General features: G+C 40.3%; 1 protein-coding gene across 1 annotated transcript in view; it reads right to left on the reverse strand.

Moving 5' to 3' along the window:
• Positions 634–23,532, reverse strand: part of CRYZ (crystallin zeta) — a 28,533-nt gene continuing 5,634 nt past the window's right edge. Inside the window, exons 3-9 of the mRNA XM_005678257.3 lie at positions 22,047–22,199; positions 18,259–18,422; positions 11,786–11,837; positions 5,833–5,982; positions 2,167–2,268; positions 1,973–2,068; positions 634–1,563 (exon numbers count right to left, since the gene is read on the reverse strand). Coding sequence (XP_005678314.1) covers positions 1,399–1,563; positions 1,973–2,068; positions 2,167–2,268; positions 5,833–5,982; positions 11,786–11,837; positions 18,259–18,422; positions 22,047–22,199 — 882 coding nt within the window. The 3' untranslated portion in view covers positions 634–1,398. The remainder of the gene's footprint in view (positions 1,564–1,972; positions 2,069–2,166; positions 2,269–5,832; positions 5,983–11,785; positions 11,838–18,258; positions 18,423–22,046; positions 22,200–23,532) is intronic.

Below are 23,532 nucleotides of genomic sequence, written 5' to 3' on the forward strand. Positions count from 1 at the left end.
CTTGGAAAATACAAATAGTAAAAACACTTCCGCATGGCATATGAGCCAGAAGCCAATGACGGCCCTGAATTATAAAAGTTAGCAGTGCTTTCTGTTCACTATGAAAGCAGGATTCCCAGTTCAAACTAGAAATTGTTATTCAACAGAACAAATTAGGTCAAGAGAACCAACCATACAACAACAGACAGTTGTTCATGCTGTGTTCACATGAAGAAAAACAAGAACAAAAATAACAACGAAACCTCATTTCCTGAGACATAATGTTAATGGCTTCCCTAGTGCTCAGATGGTAAAGAATCCACCACCAATGCAGAATGCAGGCGACCTGGGTTTGATTCCTGGTCAGGATGATCCCCTGAAGAAGTAAATGGCAACCCACTCCAATATTAATGCCTAGGAAATCCCATGGAGAGGATCCTGGTGGGCTAGGTCCATGGGGTTGCAAAGAGCTGGACATGACTGAGCGACTAACATATGTATTATTGATGGCAAGATTTCCAGGTAATTAACCTTTTATTTAGTTTAGATAAAGACTTCCAACACAGAACACTGTTAGGAAGTAACCTTAGTTTGGTGCTATGTAAACCTGATATAAGGCAAGTATTACATGTAAAATAAACAGGAAAACCACCATTTTTAATTGCCTCTAGAATTTATTGCAATTACCATGTTATAATAGCAAAAGCAGATCATTCTTAATGCATCTAATTTGATTATTAGTTTAAATAAAAATATATGATCCCAATCACACAAAGAGATAATTCTAAATTTACTTTGAAGTTGAATCAATCAATACATATCTATTTGGAAACTATGCACCCAGTATCATTATAGCAAAAAGAAAGCTGCTGTTCTCACAGAATATGTGGCTCATTAACCTAGTGAATATCATAAAATATTGGGGATATTGGGAAAATAACAAATTTCTCTGAACACTGTTTATCTTGCCTTTCTGAGAGACTTGTAGATCTAGATGGGATTAGTTTGGGAAAGGGGTCTCACTTACTCCAGAGAATCATCAGAGTCCAATGTAGTTCTGGGCTAATCAGAGATTAAAGAGCCTTTATAAGGAGAAGTAGGCGTGGAAATTAAGCAGTCCTATTTTGGATTAGTATGTTTTAGTCAAAGGTATGGGATTAATGATGAGCATCGTTTAGGAATTTCTGTAATGTCCTCCAATGCCAAATGACCACTAACATCCTATTTCCTACTACAGTGATTCCTTGATGAGAAGTAGAAGGCATAAAGAAAGTTGCCAGCTATCAAATAAACAGTACTCCAATGCTTATGATCACTAAAATTCACTGAATCAAATGAATGCTAAGTAGAGCAAACACAATGCACATAAAACTGAGATATGGAACCGCTAATTACACAGGAAATCAATGGAAGGATTGATCATTTTAAGAGAAGAATCATTTTTCCAGTAGCCCCACTGCTATGAATGATATTTTCATGAGCCTGGGCAGCCTTCTCCAGTAAATACTGGGGACCTATTACTGGTTTCAACCAACCAATTTCCATTCCGGCGTGAAGGGCTGCTGCAAACTGCTGAAATTCCTCCTGAGGGAAAGAAAACGTCTTTTTCAATAGAGGAACACATGACAATTTTCAGAAGCATTAACATTTTTTAGAGTCTAAGAAAGCAGTAAGAGTTTTCTCGTAAATGTGTAGCTTTTGTCAACTTGTCCAGAACTATAAAAACAGTAGTTTCCTATATGCTAACCAACACTGCAATTTGTCTGTGGCAGTCTCAGTTTACAAAATAGCTATTGTTATGGAGTAACTGGTAATTACCAACAGTATCTCCTCTCTCCTTCATAAGTGCCCTGGCCTAAAAATAAATTATATTGTCACCCTAGTATTCTTCCAGGGATTAATCCTTAACCCACTTAGATAACTAACCTTAACATCTACTTAAATTTTCAGTCTGTCTGACTAGGCAAATTACCCCAATGTATCACTTTCCTACCTTGGTGGATGAAAACAGAGTAACTCCTTTTATGCTAGATTCCTTTGTCATGGTGTCCCGTGGGTTTATTTCAATAGGGCCTCTGCTGCCAACAACCTAGTATGAAAAACAACATGTCTATAGTTAAAGATAACTGAAAAATAGTGTTAAATTATGAAAAAACTGCAGAGTGATAAAAAAAAGGAAATACTTACTATCACTCGTCCTCCATGTGACAAAAGATTCAAATCATTGCTAAGATTTACATTAGCTAACATTTCAATAATCACATCAACTCCTTTTTCACCAACAGATTTCTATATAATATAAAAGAATGCAAGTAGATTAGAAAAAAAATTATCATAGTGCCATATATTACAGAAATATATTTAAAATGACATAAAATGCTATATTTTTAAAGAGTAATAATGCCAATTTTAAGATAACTTAATTATACAGTGATGCTGCAATTCCAAGGTACCAGCCACATCTAGAATGACAGAATTGTATTAAATAAATTGCTATAATGAAATAAAATTTGTCCAAAATTTTCATGTGTTTAGACTCAACTTGACTATAAAGTACTTCTTCCTTAGGTGAAAATTTTCTGTCTTCAAAATGTATTTTAATAGAGGAAGAAGCAACAAATCAAAAATCAAAAACTGCACTGGTGCTCCCATTTTTATTAAAAAACAGACAACAAAAGAAAAAAAATACTGACTTTTTGGTATTGCAGTATTCTGTGTGTGTGTGTGTGTGTGTGTGTGTGCATGTGTGCACGTGCGCATTTAGTTGTGTTCTCAGTGGTCTACAATCAGCTTGGAACACTACTCCTTTTCTTTTGGTCTTTCTGATGTCAATTCCCAACATCTAAAACCAGCTCTTAAATAAGCTAAGCTATATATTTTCATTTTAAGAAAAAAATGAACACCTATGCCCAGCACTGTGTGAGGTATTATGAATGTCAAGATGGACATAGAGAACCCAAAATAAAGAGGAAAATGGAAAACACTACAATTAAAGGTGTGATGTGATGGGCTAAGTACTGCATTGAAAGTGAAAGTGAAGTCATGTCTGACTCTTTGCGACCCCATGGACTGTAGCCTACCAGGTTCCTCGGTCCATGGGATCTTCCAGGCAAGAGTACTGGAGTGGGCTGCCATTTCCTTCTCCAGGGGATCTTCCCGACCCAGGGATCAAACCCAGGTCTCCTGCACTGCAGACAGATGCTTTACCATCTGAGCCACCAGGGAAACAAACCATACGTTTTAGAGGAGGGGAAAGGTTACAACTCTGATCACCTGTAAAGGTCAAAGAAAATTCCACAGAGATGATGATCTCAGTCCTGAGGGGTAAGTAGGAGTTCTTAAGTAGAACAGAAGGAAGAAGGGTCAAGGAGAAGCTAGACATGAGGCAGTCAGTCTGGACAAAAGAAACAGAAGAGCAAAGACACAGGGATGGAGAGTCAAAGCTGGAATTGGCAAGTGGCCCAGCAGAGCTGGAGTATGCATTTGTGAAGGAGATGGGGGTGGGGGTGGGAGGGGAGAGGTAGGAGATAAGAGACTACAAATTGGTTCAGACTACGAAAATACATCAAATGCCATGTTAAAAGATTCGGACTTTGTGGAGACAGATGTTCATTAGTTAATTCTTGTGCCAGGCACTGTTTTAGGCCCTGGAAGTACAGCAGGGAACAAGAAAATAGAAATTCCTATTCTCATGGAGCTCTCGTTTATTTCTGAGGATGTTTTTCTGTTTCTTTCTTTGAAACAGAGAACCAAAGGACTCTGGAGACAGTAGAGGAGAGAGAAGGGGGCATTAGCTCAGCTGTGAGTAAGTCAAGACTGGAAAAGATGAGGACTAAATGAAGTTACAACAGTGAAGGGGAAAGAGAAACAAAGACAGATATGAAAGGCATGTCAGAGATCAAACTGATAGATAAGGTGACCAATTTGATGTGCAAGAGGCAGAAAGGTGATTAAACAACAGGAACGGGAAATGAAATGTGGGTGTCTATCCTGGGGGACCAGATGAACGGCCATGTCTAGCAGGCTGGTGGTGTGAAGGAATGAAACAGGCCAGAGACAGTGCTGGAAACCAGCAGTGTAACGACATGTATGAGATGGTCAGGGTGACGGTGTAGCACCAGAGAAAGTGAGAGACCAAGAGGAAAGACCTATGGAATACCAAGTGAAATGAAGAGGAGGGAGACTAAAAGTGAAGTTAGAGAAGTGAGAAGAGAGCCAGCTTCCAGGAGGTGTGGTCAGGGTCAAGTACAATGAGAACTGAGCCAAGAGCAGCTGACGGGTGATGGGATTATCAGCGCCCCTGACAAGCCAGGTAAGTAGCTGGTATGTGCGTGCGGGCTAAGTCACTTCAGTCATGTTCGACTCCTTGCGACCCCATGGACTGTAGCCCACCCGGCTCCTCCATCCATGGGATTCTCCAGCCAAGAATATTGGGATGGGTGGCACTTGTCAAGGGCATCTTCCTGACCCAAGGATCGAACCTGCATCTCTTACATCTCCTACACTGTCAGGCAGGTTCTTGACCACTAGGGCCACCTGGAGAGCCCTGGGGTGGAAGCAAAATTGCAGTGGGAGGTAAGGAAGTAAGAGTTTAAGTACCCCCTACTTTTTCAAGAAATGTGTGGTAAAGGAGGGAAGATGAGGAGAAAAGGTTAAGAGAATGTTTTTGGAGAATGAGAGAGACTTAAGCAGGAGGAACCAGTATAAGAGATAGAAGCTATAAGGTCTTGTGGTTTTAGAATTACATTGCAAAACAAAAACCTATTCTTAAAATAACTGGCCAATTTTCATCTTTGATAATGACATCAGGAGTGCATGCTCAATCAATTTTGTATTCCTCAGCATATACAAAGGAGAGCCTTTATTCAGGTTTTTGGCAAGATGATTTAGAGGTAACAAACAAACTCACACGCGTTTCTTCCGCAGTTTGTAATGACCTTGTTTACATTGTAATCAGTACCTGGGATATCCTAATTCTTTCTCAACATGAGCAAGTAGTGTGAGGATCAGCAAAGCAATCAGTGTTTAATGAATTGTTGCTATGGCAAAGATGGAGAACTCCAGAACCTGCTTGCATGAGGCTGCAGCAATGGAATAGACGACACAGTCAATCCTGCCTCACCATTTACATGAGGCAGCGGTTTCTCCTCCAAAAACATCCAGTAGACAAAGAAACTTAATTCCCCAGGCCAGACAGATCCAGTCTGTAATCCACGGATAATTTAACTTTCTATGGAAAATTTATACCAATAGAAGTTATATTAAGAATACCTTTTTGATGCCAGAGGTGGGGCAAGGGGTGGGGAACGGGGGAAATGGATAAAGGTGGGATCAAAAGGCACAAATTTCCAGTTGTAAAATAAATAAATCATGAGGATGTAATGGACAGTGACTACAGTTAGAAATACTGTATTACATGTTTGAAAGTTGCTAAGAGAATAGATCTTAAAAGTTCTCATCACAAGAAATAAAATTTTATAACTATGTATGGGGACAGATGTTAACTAAATTTACTGTGGTGATCATTTCACAATATATAAAAATAAATGTTTAAAAAATGCCTCACAGCTGTAAATACAAAGCTGTGGCTTTACTTAAAATGTGATTTGCGTTAAAGAGTACTGATTTTTATAACTATAAGCTTCTAGAGAGGCTATATTTTATTTAGTAAAAATAAATAAGACAGAAATGATAGTGAAGTTTTGAAAAGTAGACATCTCTACTTTTAAATTAATTAAAGCTTTAAAATACATAGGCAAAACAAACAATTTGAAGAGAGTAGTTGATAAAAAAAAACTTATGAAAGAACATGACACAAAATTTTAGTTTTATAAAATTACAGAACAATTTTACCTTAATTTTATCAATATAGTTAGCTTCTTTGTGATTAAACACTTTGTGGGCTCCATTTTCCAAAACAATCTTTTGTCCTTCCTCAGTACTAGCTGTGCCCAAAACCTTTAAGCCGTAAGCTCTCGCAATTTGGCATGCTGCTATTCCAACCTTAAAAACAAAATACAGCCCAGTAGTTTTAGGAACTTTGCATCTCTGCAAACATTTATTAAATACTTATAATTAACGTAAGGTTCTTCTATGTTCTAGAGTATTGCTAATAAATGTTAAGAGTCTAAACAAAGAAATAAACACTGCAAAATGTTCACTTAGCGTCTGCTTTGTACAGAAGATACAGGATTTAACGATGGTCAAAATATACTCAGTGACTTCATACTTTAACAGTACACATAAAATACTAGATAACAACAGTAAGTCATCTACCACTTACGTAGAAGAGACTGGTATGTACATGGGCAATTTTATATTCATGAATACGATAAACATTTATTATTTACTACATTCGAGACATACGATAGACGGAGTGCCTGAAGAACTATGGATGGAGGTTTGTGGCATTTTACAGGAGGCAGTGATCAAGATCGTCCCCAAGAAAAAGAAATTCAAAAATGAAAAATGGTTGTCTGAGGAGGCCTTACAAATAGCTGTGAAAAGAAGAGAAGTGAAAGGCAAAGGAGAAAAGGAAAGATATACCTTTTTGAAGGCAAAGTTCCAAAGAATAGCAAGGAGAGATAAGAAAGTCTTCCTCAGCGATCAATGCAAAGAAATAGAGGAAGACAATAGAATGTGAAAGACTAGAGATCTTTTCAAGAAAATTAATGATACCAAGGGAACATTTCATGCAAAGATGGACACAATAAATGACAGAAATGGTATGGAGCTAATAGAAGCAGAAGATACTAAGAAGAGGTGGCAAGAATACACAGAAGAAGCACACAAAAAGGATCTTCATGATCCAGATAACCATGATGGTGTGATCACTCACTTAGAGCCAGACATCCTGGAATGTGAAGTCAAGTAGGCCTTAGGAAGCATCACTACAAAGCTAGTGGAGGTGATGGAATTCCATTGAGCTATTTCAAATCCTAAAAGATGATGCTGTGAAAGTGCTGCACTCAATGTGCCAGCAAATTTGGAAAACTCAGCAGTGGCCACAGGACTGGAAAAGGTCAGTTTTCATTCCAATCCTTAAGAAAGGGATTGACAGAGAATGTTCAAACTACCGTACAACTGCACTCATCTCACATGCTAGCAAAATAATGCTCAAAATTCTCCAAGCCAGGCTTCAACAGTACATGAACCAAGAACTTCCATATGTTCAAGCTGGATTTAGAAGGCAGAGGAACCAGAGATCAAATTGCCAACATCTGTTGGATCAACAAAAAAGCAAGAGAATACCAGAAAAATATCTGCTTTATTGACTACGCCAAAGCCTTTACTGTGAAGATCACAACAAACTGTGGAAAATTCTTAAAGAGATGGGAATACCAGACCACCTGATCTGTCTCTTGAGAAATCTGTATGCAGGTCAAGAAGCAACAGTTAGAATTGGACATAGAACAACAACAGACCAGTTCCAAATAGGGAAAGGAGTATGTCAAGGTTGTATATTTTCACCCTGCTTATTGAACTTATTTGCAGAGTACATCATGTGAAATGCCAGGCTGGATGAAGCACAAACTGGAATTAAGATTGTCAGAAGAAACATCAATAACCTCAGATAGGCAGATGACACCACCCTTACGGCAGAAAGCAAAGAACTAAAGAGCCTCTTGATGAAAGTGAAAGAGGAGGGTGAAAAAGTTGGCTTAAAACTCAACATTCAGAAAACTAATTTCACGGCATCTGGTCCCATCACCTCATGGCAAATAGATGAGGAAACAATGGAAACAGTTACAGACTTTATCTTTTGGGGCTCTAAAATCACTGTAGATGGTGACTGAAGCCATGAAATTAAAAGACACTTGCTCCTTGGAAAAAACTTATGACTAACCTAGACAGCACATTAAAAAAGCAGAGACATTACTTTGCCAACAAAGGTCCGTCTAGTCAAAGCTATGGTTTCTCCGGTAGTCATGTATGAATGTGAGAGTTGGACTATAAAGAAAGCTGAGCACTGATGAACGATGTTTTTGAACTGTGGTGTTGGAGAAAACTCTTGAGAGTCCCTTGGCCTGCATGGAGATCAAAGTCATCAATCCTAAAGGAAATCAGTCCTGAATATTCATTGGAAGGACTGATGCTGAAACTGAAGCTCTAATACTTTGGCCACCTGATGTGAAGAACTGACTCATTGGAAAAGACCCTGATGCTGGGAAAGATTGAAGGCAGGAGGAGAAGGGAATGACAGAGGATGAGATTGTGGATGGCATCACAGACTTGATGGACATGAATGAGTTTTAGTAAACTCTGGAGTTGGTGCTTGACAGGGAAGCCTGGCGTGCTGCAGTCCATGGAGTCTCAGAGTCGGATGCAAGTGAACTGACTGAACTGATGTGCAAGATGGGGTTCTTCACACATGAAACGTATGTTGTTAGGAAGGGGGAGATAACAAACACACGAAGAAATAAATGAATAAAGTAAATTCAGAGAATGAAAACTACTTGAAAAAAATAGCATATTGGGTTATAAAGAGTTGGAGAACCAGGCCAATTAGGTCATCAGGAAAGGCATTCTGAAGAGACCTGAATGGAGAGAGGGACAAGCACAGTCTGGGACAGGTCTGGGAGGCCTGCTGGAGAATGCTGCAGACTGAATGGTCATGGCTATCCTGCTGAAGTGGGGATGAGCTTGGGGCATTCAAACATCAGAAAGAGGGTCAAGAGGCTTAAGGGTGCGACATGCGGAAGGGAGCAAAGATGAGGCCAGAGAGGCACAAGAAAGGCCAAGGCACACAAGGCCTTGGAGGTAAAGACTTTGGATTATATTTAAGAGCCATCCAGAACTACTGGAGAGTTTAAGCAGGACAGGGATATGATCTGATTTAGACTTTTAATAGAACATTCTAATTATATGGGAGCCAAAAAGAAGGTAGGGGGAAATGGGAGCAGGAAGATCAGGACTTCATCAAAGATTGGAGGTGGGAGGTGAGGAATAGAGAAAAATCAAGAATATCTCCTAGGTCTCAGGCCAGAATAACTGGGTAGACTGACTTGGATGAGGAAGATGAGTGAGGATCAAGTTTGTGACAGCATCAAGAATTCACTTTGAACACACTGAATTCAGCCAACTGAAGATGCTCAGTCATTAGTTGAATATGATAATGGACTTGAAAAGAGTTCAGAATTGGACATATACATTTGAGAATCATCAGTTTATAGATAGTACTTAAAGCCACAGGATTGCATGAGATCACTAGAGCACTAGATAAATGTGCTTAGCATAAAGGAGAAATAAAACTATTTTAGGAATATAGATAAAAGCAATCATTTAAATTATAATACTAGGAAAAATGTTTGATCCCATGCCAAATGAATGGTACAGATAAGGGTCAGCCCATACATTTAGAATAAGCTTTCTCACACTTGGCCCTATTGGGCCAGGTACTTCTTTGCTGTGGGGACTATGCTGTGCAGTGAAGGGTGCTTAGAATGAGCATGCCTAGTTTCTGTCCACTGGATGCCAGACCCTTTCTTCCAGTTGTGACACTCAAAAATGTGCCCAGACACCACCAAATGTCCCCAAGTGAGAGAAGAGATGGTATGAAATTACCCCTCATTGAAAACCACTGCCAAAGGAAGATACAATCATTATGGACTGGGCAAGATAGAAGAGAATTGAGATGAAAAAGATGATGGAAACTAATTAAAATTGTAACAGAATCACAAACTCCCAAGCCTGAAATAAGACCTTAAAGACTGTATGGCATATGGGAGTGAGGAGCCTGAACCCAGCTGGGTTATGCTGAGGATTTGTTTGATTTAACCAAAACAAACAGGGAACTCACTGTGAGTGTGAGAGACATTCAGTTTCATGAAATACCAATACACCATGGGGTTACCATGGCTGATTTTTGCCACTTTAATTTTTCAATTAAAAAAAAAGGGGGGGCCTCTAATAAAACCACGATTTAACCTAAGAGATAATATAAATATTATCTCCTGATGATCTAACTATTTCAAAGGGGCACTCTTTGAAGAGCTATTTTAAAGGAGTTGCTTATTCTATTCTTGTCAACAATTATACTAACAATATTTCTTCAATAGATTATATACCATTATGTGTCAACTATTTTCTTCTATTTATTTTGCTGACAATAAAACAGGGCACTCCCCACCAACATATCAGGATGTTGGCTGTGTTCACAAATTCTACACCATTTTAAATACACAACATAATCCCAAAGGAATTTGATTTAAATGAGGACAGAAAGTACAAATAGAAGCAAGACAAAACCCAGCACTGTTTCCCCCTGATGGGCAGCCAGGATCAGAAGCGCTTCACACACCAGGTCGCCAGCCTATCCCTGCCAGCCAAGGATTTAACAAACTCAGCCAGCACGGAGAACAGTCTGGATTTGGCTTTAAAAAAAAGAAATCATGATGAAGCGACCTGGCTTTTTACAAGAGGGTAAAGGGAATAAAAAGAGATTTTCTTTAAAATCGTCTCTCCCCTTCCTACTGAAATCTCTCTTTTTGATACAGAGCACAAGGTTAGCTCTGTGAAAGCCAAGGCAATTTAAATAAATACATGTTGGACAGATTCTGTACTTATTTAGCATTAAATTTATTTATTTAGGGCTAAATTTAATTTAACCCCCAAACTGCCTCTTCAGTGAGGCTAAACAACGGGAGTTTTTGAAAAGGGTATGTGTCATATTTTCTCAAGCCCCAGAAAGACGATCTTGGTGTTTTTTTTAAGTAAACAGTCTATCTGTGAAATCCTTAAGTTGATCTATTGGAAGTAAATAGGAAGCTGGGCTTGAAACCTCGTGATACATCCACGGAAAGTAACAATTATACAGAGGTTTGAATTCTCTGTATTGCCTGTCCACTTTTAGAGGTAAATGCATTGTCAGGATGCCTCTCATTATGCTGGGAACAATCTGCCATTAATAGGTTACTTCTTTCCATCTCCTCTCTGGAATCCAGTGTCCTGAAAGGGTTAATCTGCTTCCTCATACATCCAGCCCCAGGCCCTGTATTTTAAAAAGGCGAAATGTCTCCAAAATTTCTAAAGCCTCTACATGCAGGATAGAGGTCATGTGGATTTCTTGTTAAATTCCAACCTCAGAGCTCTAACTTTTCCTCTAAGCTCCTCGGAGGCAGATTGACAGCCAGTTTCTTGAAGAGGTTTCTGACAGCTCTGTGTTGGGTGATTTCACTGCAGGGCTGGTTTGATAAGCTCTGAGCATTCCCCAACCCCCATCCCCCCCCACACACCCATTAGCATTTTAAGTTGTGGGTTGTGGTGTGAAGGACACAGCTGTACACTATGCACCCTGCGAATGTCATCAAAGCGCAGCAAGAGAGCAGGAAGGGAGCTAGCAAGGATGAAGAACCCACAGTGTGGCTTTGCAGCGCTGTCTGGGGCAGCAGAGGCAAAGCTTTAATGAGCCTTAGTTTTCTTATCTAAGGGGATGTGGAATTTATATTAACCTTAAAGAACTGTATAAAATTCTAAATAAATATTCTTATAACATTCACTTCTTGAAAAGAAAAACAAAGCCCGTTTATCTTGGTCCATACCCAACACAGGTGGAAAACCGAATGCATACATTTATGATCGGGTAATCTGTTGAATATATTAACCAAGAAATGCTAAACGAATATGATGGGGAATCACCTTCAGAAGACAGAATCTAAAGTCTCACTACAAAAAGAAGAAAAGTCATCACCCTTGACTATATTTATAAATTTGGTTTTTAAAAGCAACTTAAAGAAATATAATGTGAAACCCACAAACATAACCTCTTAAAAAAAAGGCAAAAAACTTAAAAGAAAAAAATACTTACTCCTCCACTAGCTCCATGAACCAGAACACTTTCTCCAGGTTTCACACAGGCGCTGAAAAAGAAAGCACAGGTTCATCGCCTTACTTTGGAGCTAATTAAGCTCAGTGTTTGTAATAATTCTTAAGAAAATTCTACCTTCATGTCAACCAACAGTTACCCAAAGAGGAAACTCATCCTGATAGACAACCCGAGATATTCTCCACACTCCCCAGACTCAAACAATGGTTCTTTAGAGCCACAGATAGAAGAAAACATTCAATTCATTTATTCATTCAACAAATGTCTACTGGGAGTCAACCATGTGCCAGATATTGTTGGGGTGCCAGGATCATAATTGTGCTACCTGCTAAGAGGTTTTGTGAATGTGTCAAGGGAAATTGCTTCACCTGGAAGAACTGGAGTCTCCCATTCATTCCCACAGAAAGTGTCTCAAAAAGGGTCATTATAGCTCAGTCTTTATTCCATGGTTCAGACTCACACCTGAGTAAATGCAGCAGCTACTCTCTTCCTTCTCCATGCTTTTCAACACCTGGCTGCACAGCCTCCAAGCCCTTGTTTCAGAAACCAATGCTGAGTCAGCGATGGGAAGAGAGTAAGAAACATAACAAGTCCTGTCACACAGGTTCCCCTACCACCCCCTAAAATGCCCAGAGCCTCTGGTAAAATGACATATTCTTTTGACCTCTGGTTCACCCACTCCTTTTCTATTACACTGAAAACAAAAACATGCAGCAAGACACAGTGATGCTTTATCATGTCACATGGACAAATGCTGACGTCACAGGCCAGCAACGGCCGTGTGGTCCGGATCTCTCAGTGAGGATCCCTTGTTTACCAGGACAATAGAGGGTGGTCACCCTGTAGAGTGGAGAAGGAATGGAAACCCACTCCAAGAGTCTCACCTGGAAAATCCCATGGACAGAGGAACCTGGTGGGCTATACAGTCCATGGGGTCGCAAAGGGTCTGACACAACTTAGCAACTAAATCACACCACCCTGTACAGATATCCTGTTCAATCTGGGAGTGAGAACACAGTCACCCAGAGTCCTGCTCAAGGCCGTGTGCCAACAGCTGACAAACGGCAGCTGTGAGTCAGTAAATGAAGTTTCTCCAACATGCTCGCTTGGAGATGGGGGGTTGAGCACAGTGAGTTAAACTGAGGGTTTGGAGTGATAAACTGAGACAGCTATTATCAAAACACTTGGACATTTTAAAAAGTAAAATACAAATTTAAGGAAATAGGATTACCAATGTTATACTCTGGGTCATGAAATACTTCCAGTGATTTTTTCTAAATCTTATAAACAAGTCTCCACACACTAACTACATTGTCCTAAACCTCTGGGCCTGCAGCAGGTGGAGAAAAAGCAGGCAAACTGTCTACTGGGTCTCCATGGCTACCTTCCTTCTATCCTCGTGTAGTCACTGTTATGGTTAAGTTTGAGTGTCAGCTTGGCTGGGCCATGGTGCTGGATATGGGTCAAACATTCTGGATATATCTGTGTAGGTGCTATTCTGGATAAGATTAATGTTTAAGTCAGGAGACTTTGAATAAAGCAGATTATCTTCCATAGTGTAGATTGGCCTGGCCACTTGAAGGTCTTAATAAAACAAAGACAGACTTTTCCTAGAGCAAGAAATTCTGACAGCAGACTATCTCTAAACTTGAACAGCTGCTCTTCTCAGGCTCTCCAGCCTGCTGGTCTCTCTACTGACTTTAGACTCAGTAGGACTCCATCCCTCAATATACACATTCTGCTGGTTCTGCTTCTCTGGAGAACACTAATGGTCCTCTGCCCCGGGGCCTGTAGCAGGGTTGGAGCATGTGGCCTGGCTTTCCGTGCTGCTGTGTTACCCCCTCCTAGTCACTGAAGCCTAGGACCTGGCTCATAGGTTTCCTTGTTGTTCAGTTGCTAAGTCATGTCCAACTCTTTGTGACCCTATTGTCTGTGACGTGCCAGGCTTCCCTGTCCTTCACTATCTCCTGGAGTTTGCTCAAACTCATGTCCATTGAGTCAGTGATGACATCCAACCATCTCGTCCTCTGTTATCCCCTTCTCCTCCTGCCCTCAATCTTTCCCAGCATCAGGGTGTTTTCCAATGAATCAGCTCTTTGCATGAGGTGGCCAAAGTACTGGAGCTTCCGATAGGTTTCTTCTTCCACCCCAAATCCAGTCCCAACCTGAGAGATTTCAACATTCATGGGAAGAAAACTCACAATTCCTGAATTCTCCTCTACTTCTACCACTCTCTTCCCATACCTAGCAGTCATCCCTAACCATTCTACCTGAGGAATATCAGACACTAATAACCAGTCTTGATCTCCTGTTGATTCTGTAACCACATATTCCCTCAAAACCTTTCCTTTGGCTTCACAGAGCTTGCTGTCTGCTCCTTTTCTGCCCTCTTGCTGCTCCTGCCACACTCCCATCAGCCTGGATGCCATGGGCCATTACCCCAACTTCCTTCTTTCTCTCCAGTGTTCCCATTTCCTTTGTGCTCTTTCAATTTGCCACTGATATTCCAGCCCTGGATTAATATTATGGTCTACTTTCCCCGGATAATGTATCCAAATGGTTAAATACCCTAAGAAAAAAATCACATGACCATGCATTTTGGTACCACTACAGTTCTGATTCTCAAAAGGTCACTTTGCTTCCTATTTAGTTATGAAAATGAAGCAATCACATATGAGCTCCTTCAATGCCTCACCTCCCTGCCCACAAACTTTCCATTAAGTACACCAATGCTGAAAGGTTGCTGTTGAACCACAAAAGACGCTGGGATTCTTGGCCTCTGGAGAAGAATTCAATCCAGGGCTAGAGACGAGACTTGATTGCTCAGAGCTTTTGTGTAATGAAGTTTTATTAAAGCATAAAAGAGATGGAGAAAGCTTCTGACAGGGGCAGAAAGAGTGCCCCTCCCTAGTGTTAGCAATGGAATTATATACTTTTTAATTAGTTATTACAATGAATCAAAAGAATGTCTGGAGATTGCAAAGATCTTACTAGACCCACTCCCATAATTTACATTTTAAGATAACAGGATTAGCCAGGTTTTTTCCAGAAACTGTCCTCAAGCAGGATACATTTTTGTTATATAACCCTTAGTACAGAGTTTAAACTGAATTGTTTTTTGTGTAATCATCAGTTCAAAGCTTAAAGATAAAAACATGATTTATGTGACTAAGACCAAGGAATGTAGAGGAAAAAAAAGTTTGTCCTTTCCTCCTCCTTGAGCATTCCAGACCCTTCTCTCCTTGGGGACCCCGGGACTTCTTATCAACCTGCCTAGGAATTGACTCTCTCACTGCCTCTGCCAGGTTTGACAGGTGAGTTGTCCTTTTGATCAGAAGCCAATCTCTCTAGCTCTGTGCTAAGTCCAATCCTTGCCCAGCACGGGATCTTGTTACATCTACTATTCTGCCCTCTTCTCCAAGCTTCCCATCTGTCTATTTCGGCTACATCCTTTCTTAGCTATAAAAATAACCAAGTCCTGTCCATCTTAAAAAAAAAAAAAACCTTTTGTTCCCACACTCTCTTCAAGTAGTTTTCCTACCTCTTTCTGCCTGTCTCCCCGCTTTTTAAGAGTAGTCTCCATTCAAGAATCGATTTCCTTTTCCTTTCTCAACCCATTCATTCAAGCTTTGCTCCATCACTCTACTGAAAGTGATCTGACAAAAGCCACCACTGACCTCCTATCACTAAGCCTGGCTGTTATTTTGTTCCCAAACAGTCCTCACTGCTGCACTGACAGCTAGCTTCCCTTCTTGGTAGCAACATCAGCTACCACCCCTACCACCACCCACGCTAACTGAGCACTTGCTCTGTACTATTCGCGTACTAACAGCTTTATATATGCGGGTCAGGAAGCAACAGTTAGAACTGGATATGGAACAACAGACTGGTTCGTCAAGGCTGTATATTGTCACCCTGCTTATTTAACTTCTATGCAGAGCACATCATGAGAAACACTGGTTTAGAGGAAGCACAAGCTGGAATCAGGATTGCCTGGAGAAATATCAATAACCTCAGATATGCAGATGACACCACCCTTATGGCAGAAACTGAAGAGGAACTAAAAAGCCTCTTAATGAAAGTGAAAGAGGAGAGTGAAAAAGTTGGCTTAAAACTCAACATTCAGAAAATGAAGATCATGGCATCTGGTCCCATCACTTCATGGGAAATAGATGGGGAAACAGTGGAAACAGTGTCAGACTTTATTTTGGGGGGCTCCAAAATCACTGCAGATGGTGACCTTGGCCATGAAATTAAAAGACGCTTACTCCTTGGGAGAAAAGTTATGACCAACCTAGATAGCATATTCAAAAGCAGAGACATTACTTTGCCAACAAAGGTCCATCTAATCAAGGCTATGTTTTTTCCACTGGTCATTTACGGGTGTGAGAGTTGGACCGTGAAGAAAGCTGAGCGCTGAAGAATTGATGCTTTTGAACTGTGGTGTTGGAGAAGACTCTTGAGAGTCCCTTGGACTGCAAGGAGATCCAACCAATCCATCCTAAAGGAGATCAGTCCTGGGTGTTCATTGGAAGGACTGATGCTGAAGCTGAAACTCCAATACTTTGGCCACCTGATGGGAAGAACTGACTCCTTGAAAAAGACCCTGATGATGGGAAAGATTGAGGGCAGGAGGAGAAGGGGACGACAGAGGATGAGATGGTTGGATGGCATCACCAGCTCAATGGACATGGGTTTGGATAGACTCTCGGAGTTGGTGATAGATAGGGAGGCCTGGCGTGCTGCGATTCATGGGGTCACAAAGAGTCGGACATGACTGAGCAACTGAACTGAACTGAACAGCTTTATAAGCGTTACCTCATCTAATTCTACCACACCCCAAGGTGCTTTCTATTATTATCTGTATTTTTCAAGTCAGTAAACTACAGTTGAGACAGGAAAGCAACTTGACTAGTAGTAGGTGGAGACAGTACTTAAACTGAGGCCTTCCTGGCTTCAACACGCACGGGTTACAGATGTTTAGCAGACTCAGTGACCTCTAGACTCTTGGCCTTGGGTTACCCTCCCTTTGCCTCTCTCAGGACTCTGTCCCCTACCTCTGACCACATGCTAACTACTAATGCTCAGTACAGCTCCAGTCTCTCTGCACTGGTGTTCTCACTCCCTGAGGAATTTCAGTGATTTTCACTTCGTCAGCTCTTACCACATGCTGACAGCCCCAAATTTAAAGCTCCAGCCTTTGAGTTTCAGACTCTTTCATCCAACAGGCTGCTGGACTTCTCCATGATGATGTCTGTCTCAGTTTCATGACCAAAACTGAACTCAGTTTCCTTCTGAAACTTTTCCCTCCTTCTCTTTGTCAAGTCAAACATTACCCGTTATAAAGCTGTAAGTATTCTTAAGCTCTTTCTCTTCCTCATTCTCCACATGCAAATAGTTCCCAATTATTTCTGATTTTACCCCCTAAATAGTTATCCTTTCCTCCCCACCTCTACCATGAGCCTTGCTCTGGCCCTTAAGTATTAATAATGTCCAGAGGGTACTTCTATAAGATTCTCCCATGTCTTTCTCCACTCTTGTCATAACATCCATCCTTCCCATAGCAGATGGGTGATCCTAATAAAACACAGATATGACAATATCATTCTCCTGAATAAAATACTACATGACCCCCAAGACCTTACAGAACAATATGTGAGCACTAAATCTAGTGTTTTACAATCTGAGGTGCACCTATTTGATAATGACAGCTAACACTTACTGAGAGATTACTATGTTCCAACTTTATTCTTCACCACTCTTTGCCTTGAAATCTTCTAACAAAAGCAAACTGCTATAGCTCTTCTCCCCAGATACCCCGATGTTTGCTCCCCACACCAGCTCTTCCCATTCTCTAGAATACCCTCCCTATTCCCAGCTACCCTTCCCCAGGATAATGCTCTCTGATGCTTTTCAAATACCTAGGGAATTTGATTAAGACATAGATTCTCAGGTATCAGCCATGGAAACTGACCAGGGGGACTAGGGTAGAGCCACTGTACTTTAAAGTTGCAGCAATTAGTTTCTGGAGCTGGATAATGAGATTTTTGAACCATGGCTTTAAAATAATCCAAGACTTATGCCTTGCCAGGAAGCCTGACCTCATTACCACAGGCATGTCCCTTGTGATCCCGTAAATCCCTATGCACATCTCTACCGCTGTCCTTTCCACATTATATATCAGTATTATTACTCTTATGTCTCTCTCCCTTACTAGACTATGAGCATCTTGAAGACAAAGATGGGGTTTTGCTGTTCTTGTCTTTTTTTCTTCAGTGATTAGAACAATCTACCAAATTAGCAGAGTTTCCGCTCCATAAACCTTAACTCAATGGGAACCAAAAATGACCAATGGGTAGATGGGTGGTAGGAAGCATAAATTATATATTACCTTCCTCCAATTAATATCGCCCTCCTCTGGTGCTGGTTATATAGCTGACAGAGTGTGTTATTACCTGTGAAGCAGAGCTCGATAAGCAGTAAAGTATGGGATGCCGATGGCAGCTCCTTGTTTAAAATCCAGTTTTTCTGGCAGTGTGTAAACAGTGTGATCCGCTGCCAGAGCATACTCAGCATAGCCCCCAGAGATCGTCCTGGTAGTGAAAACTCTGTCACCTTTCTGGGGAAAGCAATAAATTAATAAATGCTTCAGGGATTAAAAAGGTTGTCAACATGGGTGTAACCCTTTAGAATGCAACATTTATAACAAGAAATAAAAGGAGTATTTATATATTGTTGTCTACATCCTAAGATCTCATAAAAACAACTTCAAAATATGGAACATTTTTAAATGTTTTATTAATGGAAACTAGAAGAAGAAAAATCAAGGGAAATAGGAAAAATAAGAAAAGAGAGAATGTCCAGAATGGTCTAAAGATTATGATGATAACTTACCTTTATTGACGGCTTGCTGTGCAAGGCACAGCATTAAGTGTCTAATGAGTGGTATCTAATTTGATCTTCACAACAGTCTATGAGGAAAACTTTCATTACCTCCCTTTAGATAATCCCACTTCAAAGATGAGGAAATGAAGGTGTAAATAAGTTCAGTAATTTGCTCAGATCAAGCAGTTAATAAATGGTAGTTAACATAAACGTTTTTTATCCAAAATACTGGGGAGAAGAAACAAATACAATGTAAGGTTTCTTCCAAACACCTGTTCTAAATCCTTTCTGTAGGTTTGTTCCCGCATTTCCCTAATTTTTCACACATGGACCAAAAGGCAGGCAACTCTGCCTGGATCCCGACAACAAAGATGAGCCAGGAAAATGTCCTGACCTGTTGCAGCACCGGAAACATATAACAAACTCTCCATAAACTCCTGCTGGGTCCTCACTACTGGAAGGCAGATGTGTAACTGAGGGTAAGGAAAGGCACTATGCACGCACTACAGGCTGGCTCCATGTGGCCTGTACACCAAGGAAATTAGACTGCCCAGTACAAGCACCTTTTCTAAATCCTGTTTCTTCAATTAAAAAAAAAAAAAAAAGTAAATAGTCCTTGGAATAAGCAAAACATTAAGGCAGTAACTCTCAATACACTTAAATTTGCCCTATAATACAACATTATAGGGTGAGGTAGAGACAGAAAAGTTTCCAAGGGCACCCGGGAGTCAAAGACAAGCATCACTGCTTAACAGTGTTGCCTGCAAACGGTCAAGTATGACTAACATCAGATTAAAAGCACACTGCATTGATTTCAATATAATCCCAACCTGTTTAAGAATTCACTATGAAAAGCAGTACTTTTAGTTCTGTGATGGATATTAACAGCAAGACATTCTCCCTAATCTCAAGCTTCTTAAACTCTAGGAAGAGGGGAAAAAAGGAGAGAGAGAATTTTACAGCAAGGTAAATCTGATGAGCCATCAAAGATAGGTACAAGAAAAAGAAAGAACTATTTCAAAGTTGAGGGAATCAAGAACAGCTTGACTGAGAAACTAGTACTTGAGTTAGGTCTTGAAAGATAAGGGGCTTCCCTTGTGGCTCAGCTGGTAAAGAATCCGCCTGCAATGTGGGAGACCTAGGTTCGATCCCTGGGTTGGGACAATCCCCTGGAGAAGGGAAAGGCTACCCACTCCATTATTCTGGCCTGTATAGTCCATGGGGTTGCAAAGAGTCAGACACAACTGAGCAACTTTTTCACTTTCACTTTGAAAGATAGGACAAGATCTTGAAAACTGGAAGTGGGAAGAGATGCTAGCGATAAAGGAAACAAAGTTAAGTCAGGGAACAGTGATAGGAATAGGTGCTGAGAAATCACCAGCATGCATTCCCAAGGAATAAGTAGTTTAATATGTGGAATATAACAGTTTTGGGAGATAAAAATGAAAAGAAATGAAAGCTGGAGGGTAAAAGCCCCTGAACCCATGTTTACAGGCTTTGATTTAGTTCTGTCACATAGAAGAACCAATACAAAGACACAGAGATGAAAGAGCATGGGACATGCAGGGAAGAACAAGCAGTTATTACTCAAGGATAAACTACAGAGTGAGAAGGAATGGGAGATAAGAATGGAAAGATGGGTAGGAGAAAGACCACGAAACAGTCTTCTTTTGTAACATAAGCATTCCAGCAATACCCTGAAATCTATAAAGAACTGATACAAGATATGAAACATAGTGTAAAACAATCTAAATTACATTTTAGAAAATAACTCCTTATAGAGCTAGGATAGATTTGAGGTACTAGGAGTGAGGGTGGTAAGTTAAGTGTCTGTTATAAAAATCCAGATAAGCGACTATGTAAGATAACCAGAACTACACTACAGTGGGGAGGAAAAGAGAGAGAAAACAGTCCCCCAAGTGGCAGTCAGGGAGAGCAGAGTGAGGGATAGATAAGCCTCAGACCCCAGATGTCACCAAGACAGTCCCACGCGAGCAGCAGGTCCACTGGGAGAAAGAGAAGCTCAGTTGTAGACGTGAGTAAGAGGTTCCTCGAGTTTGCTGATGTGGGCCTTGCAACACAACTTTCTGTGATGATGTAAACGCTCCCCATCTGCACTGTCCAACGGTGGCCACTAGACACTTGGCTCTATTAAGCAATGGAAGAATAGAATTTTTAATTTTAATTGAATTTGAATTTCAAACAGCCACATGTGGCTAGTGGCCACCATATTTGGAAAGAACAGGTCCAGCTCCTAAGCTAAAGATATCACACTAAATCATGGAAACTGAGAGCATACGAGCCCATCATGAAGAAGGCAGATAATACAAAAGGCAGAGTCTACATAGGGTCAGTGGGCACTGGGCAACACCAAGATGTGAGGAACATCCAGAGAAAAAGAAGCTTGAAAAAGGATGCTCAGAGAGGAACAGGAGGTGGGGGTGAGGGGAGACCTGGAGAATATAATGTTACAGGAGCTGAAGTTTTTTTTTTTTTTTTAAGAAAAAGTAAGTGCCTCAGAGTGTCAAATGTCCCAGAGAAGTCAAGACAGATAATAACATAAAAGGACCCATTAGCTTCAGCAACATAGAGGCCATTAGCGACATTAGTAAACATCATCTCAGTGGAGAGGCGAGGGCAGTAGCTGGACTGCCATAGGCAGGGGAGTAGAAGGCAAAAGGAATTTTCCTGGCTTCCTAGGCCAGACCCTGTTAATCTTCGCTCAGTTCAATTTTGGTAAATGTGCTGCCACAGTTGAGCAGGTCAAGGAATGATGAAGACAGATGCTAGAACGTGAATATGCTATCTAGGTTTTTTATATCTTTTTGCACATAAATAACAAAAGCTCTGATCATAACTCATAACATCTACATTGACTCAGCCACCTTGGTCTGAATCATAGCTCCAAAAATGTATAGTTGACCTTGCATTTGTTCATCTTTTACTTATTATTCAAAAGAATTAGCCTTCCCTTTATTTTGTGGAACTAAATTTTATAGAAGGAAAAAAAAAGAAAAAACTATGTTGGCTGAGTATTATCAAGAGTTAGGAAACAGTATAATTTTCTTACTTATTATATTCTTGCCTTAAGTATTTCTGTTAAATCAAAGGATCACAGTTCAATTCTACGGGGATGTGGAGACACAGAAATTACCCAACACTTATTCCCAACAATGCAAACAAGCAAGGTCCCTGGATAAAAGGCAATTTCTTTTTTGACTAGAGGAGTCCCCCAAGTGGCAGAAATTGTGTCACTGGGCCTTTTAAAGACTTAAATACAAACACATTTTAAAACTATGTCAAAATGTTAAAAAATATACATATTAAGCTAAAGCAGAAATAATTAAAAATGTAATACCTTGAAAGCAGATACACTCTCCCCAACAGCTTCTATTATCCCAGCCACATCAAAGCCAGGAGTATAAGGTAGTAGTGGTTTTACACTATGAGTGCCAGAGCGAATGTATGTGTCCACTGGGTTCACACCACATGCTTCGACTTTGATGAGAACCTGCAATGACAATGGACTTCAGTTCATACAGAGTAGTTAGGCATTCATTCAGCATTATCATCGGACTGGAGTGGAGTGATCATGGGAGCTACAAAAAGAGAGGAAAACCCTGCCTTCAGTGAGCTCACATTCTAGTTTTAGAAATCACCATATAAATAAAAAGATAAGACAGAATGGTTTATGTGCTATACTAAACACATCTGGGGAAAATAGTGGTCGAGATATCCGAGGGGATGTGTGCAGAGACCTCTACATGCTCATCAAACCTATTTTCTCCTCCTGGACAGCAAGGTAGGAAGAATATTCCTTCCTGGTTTCTTCAGAGTTATAAGCAGTCAACTCGAATGTAAACATAAGCGACGAAAGCTACTTTCAGGACTGACCCACAAAGTCCTTCCTAGGCAATGTCCATAGTGCTTCCACCCTTTCTTAGTGACCTCAGAAGACAGGTGTTGAAGGTGGCAGAGCCACACAAGAGAAGAAGTACAGGTCCCTAAATCACTTTGGAAGAGAACTCTATGCACTGACATTTTAGAATTGTGGAATTTAGTGAATGAGAACCCCTGAAATTTTTTTTTAAAACTTTTTATTTTGTATTGGGGTATAGTCAATGAACAATGTTGTGATAGTTTCAGGTGAACAGCAAAGGGTCTCAGTCATACATGTACATGTATCCATTCTCCCCCAACTCTCCTCCCATCCAGGCTGCCAACCATTGAAATTTTGAGGCTACATCTATTATAGAAGCTCATCTGACCTTAATATAGGATGATACTTCTGCTATCAAAGTAAGGAGAGGCCTTATGAAGGAAGTGGTATTTGATCTAGCTCTTAAAGGATGAGTAGATATCTTTCAGAATGGAAGAAGTTAAAGGAACAGTATGTGCAAAGACAGAAGGGATGAAAGGACCTCTTGGGGAAATCAGACAAAGCTTGTATTGTCACAGCAGTCTACTGAGAAGAAATTATAAGAAATAAATCTTTGCCAAATCATAACCAAACTGTAAAAATTCTCATAAGGCTTGCTAAGCAAGTTAGACATGGGAGCGATGGAAGGTGCAGTAATAAAAATATACAATGTTTATTGAAAAAGTACATTGTTAAAGTCACTGGAAATGATTAAAATCTATATTTAAAATCTCTTGTATGTGAAAGAGCATGTATGCAGAAGAAAATTATTCTCCCCATGCATAAAACAAAGATCATGAAAGACTGTAATTGAATAATCATGATTCCATTCAGAAAAATCCAATTACTTCACTACACAGATGATTTTCAACTTCAAAAATTTTCTTAGGTTCTTTCTTTTTATACATTGACTTCACTAGTTAGA

The sequence above is a fragment of the Capra hircus genome, chromosome 3 (assembly GCF_001704415.2).
Source record: "Capra hircus breed San Clemente chromosome 3, ASM170441v1, whole genome shotgun sequence".
Lineage (NCBI taxonomy): Eukaryota > Metazoa > Chordata > Mammalia > Artiodactyla > Bovidae > Capra > Capra hircus.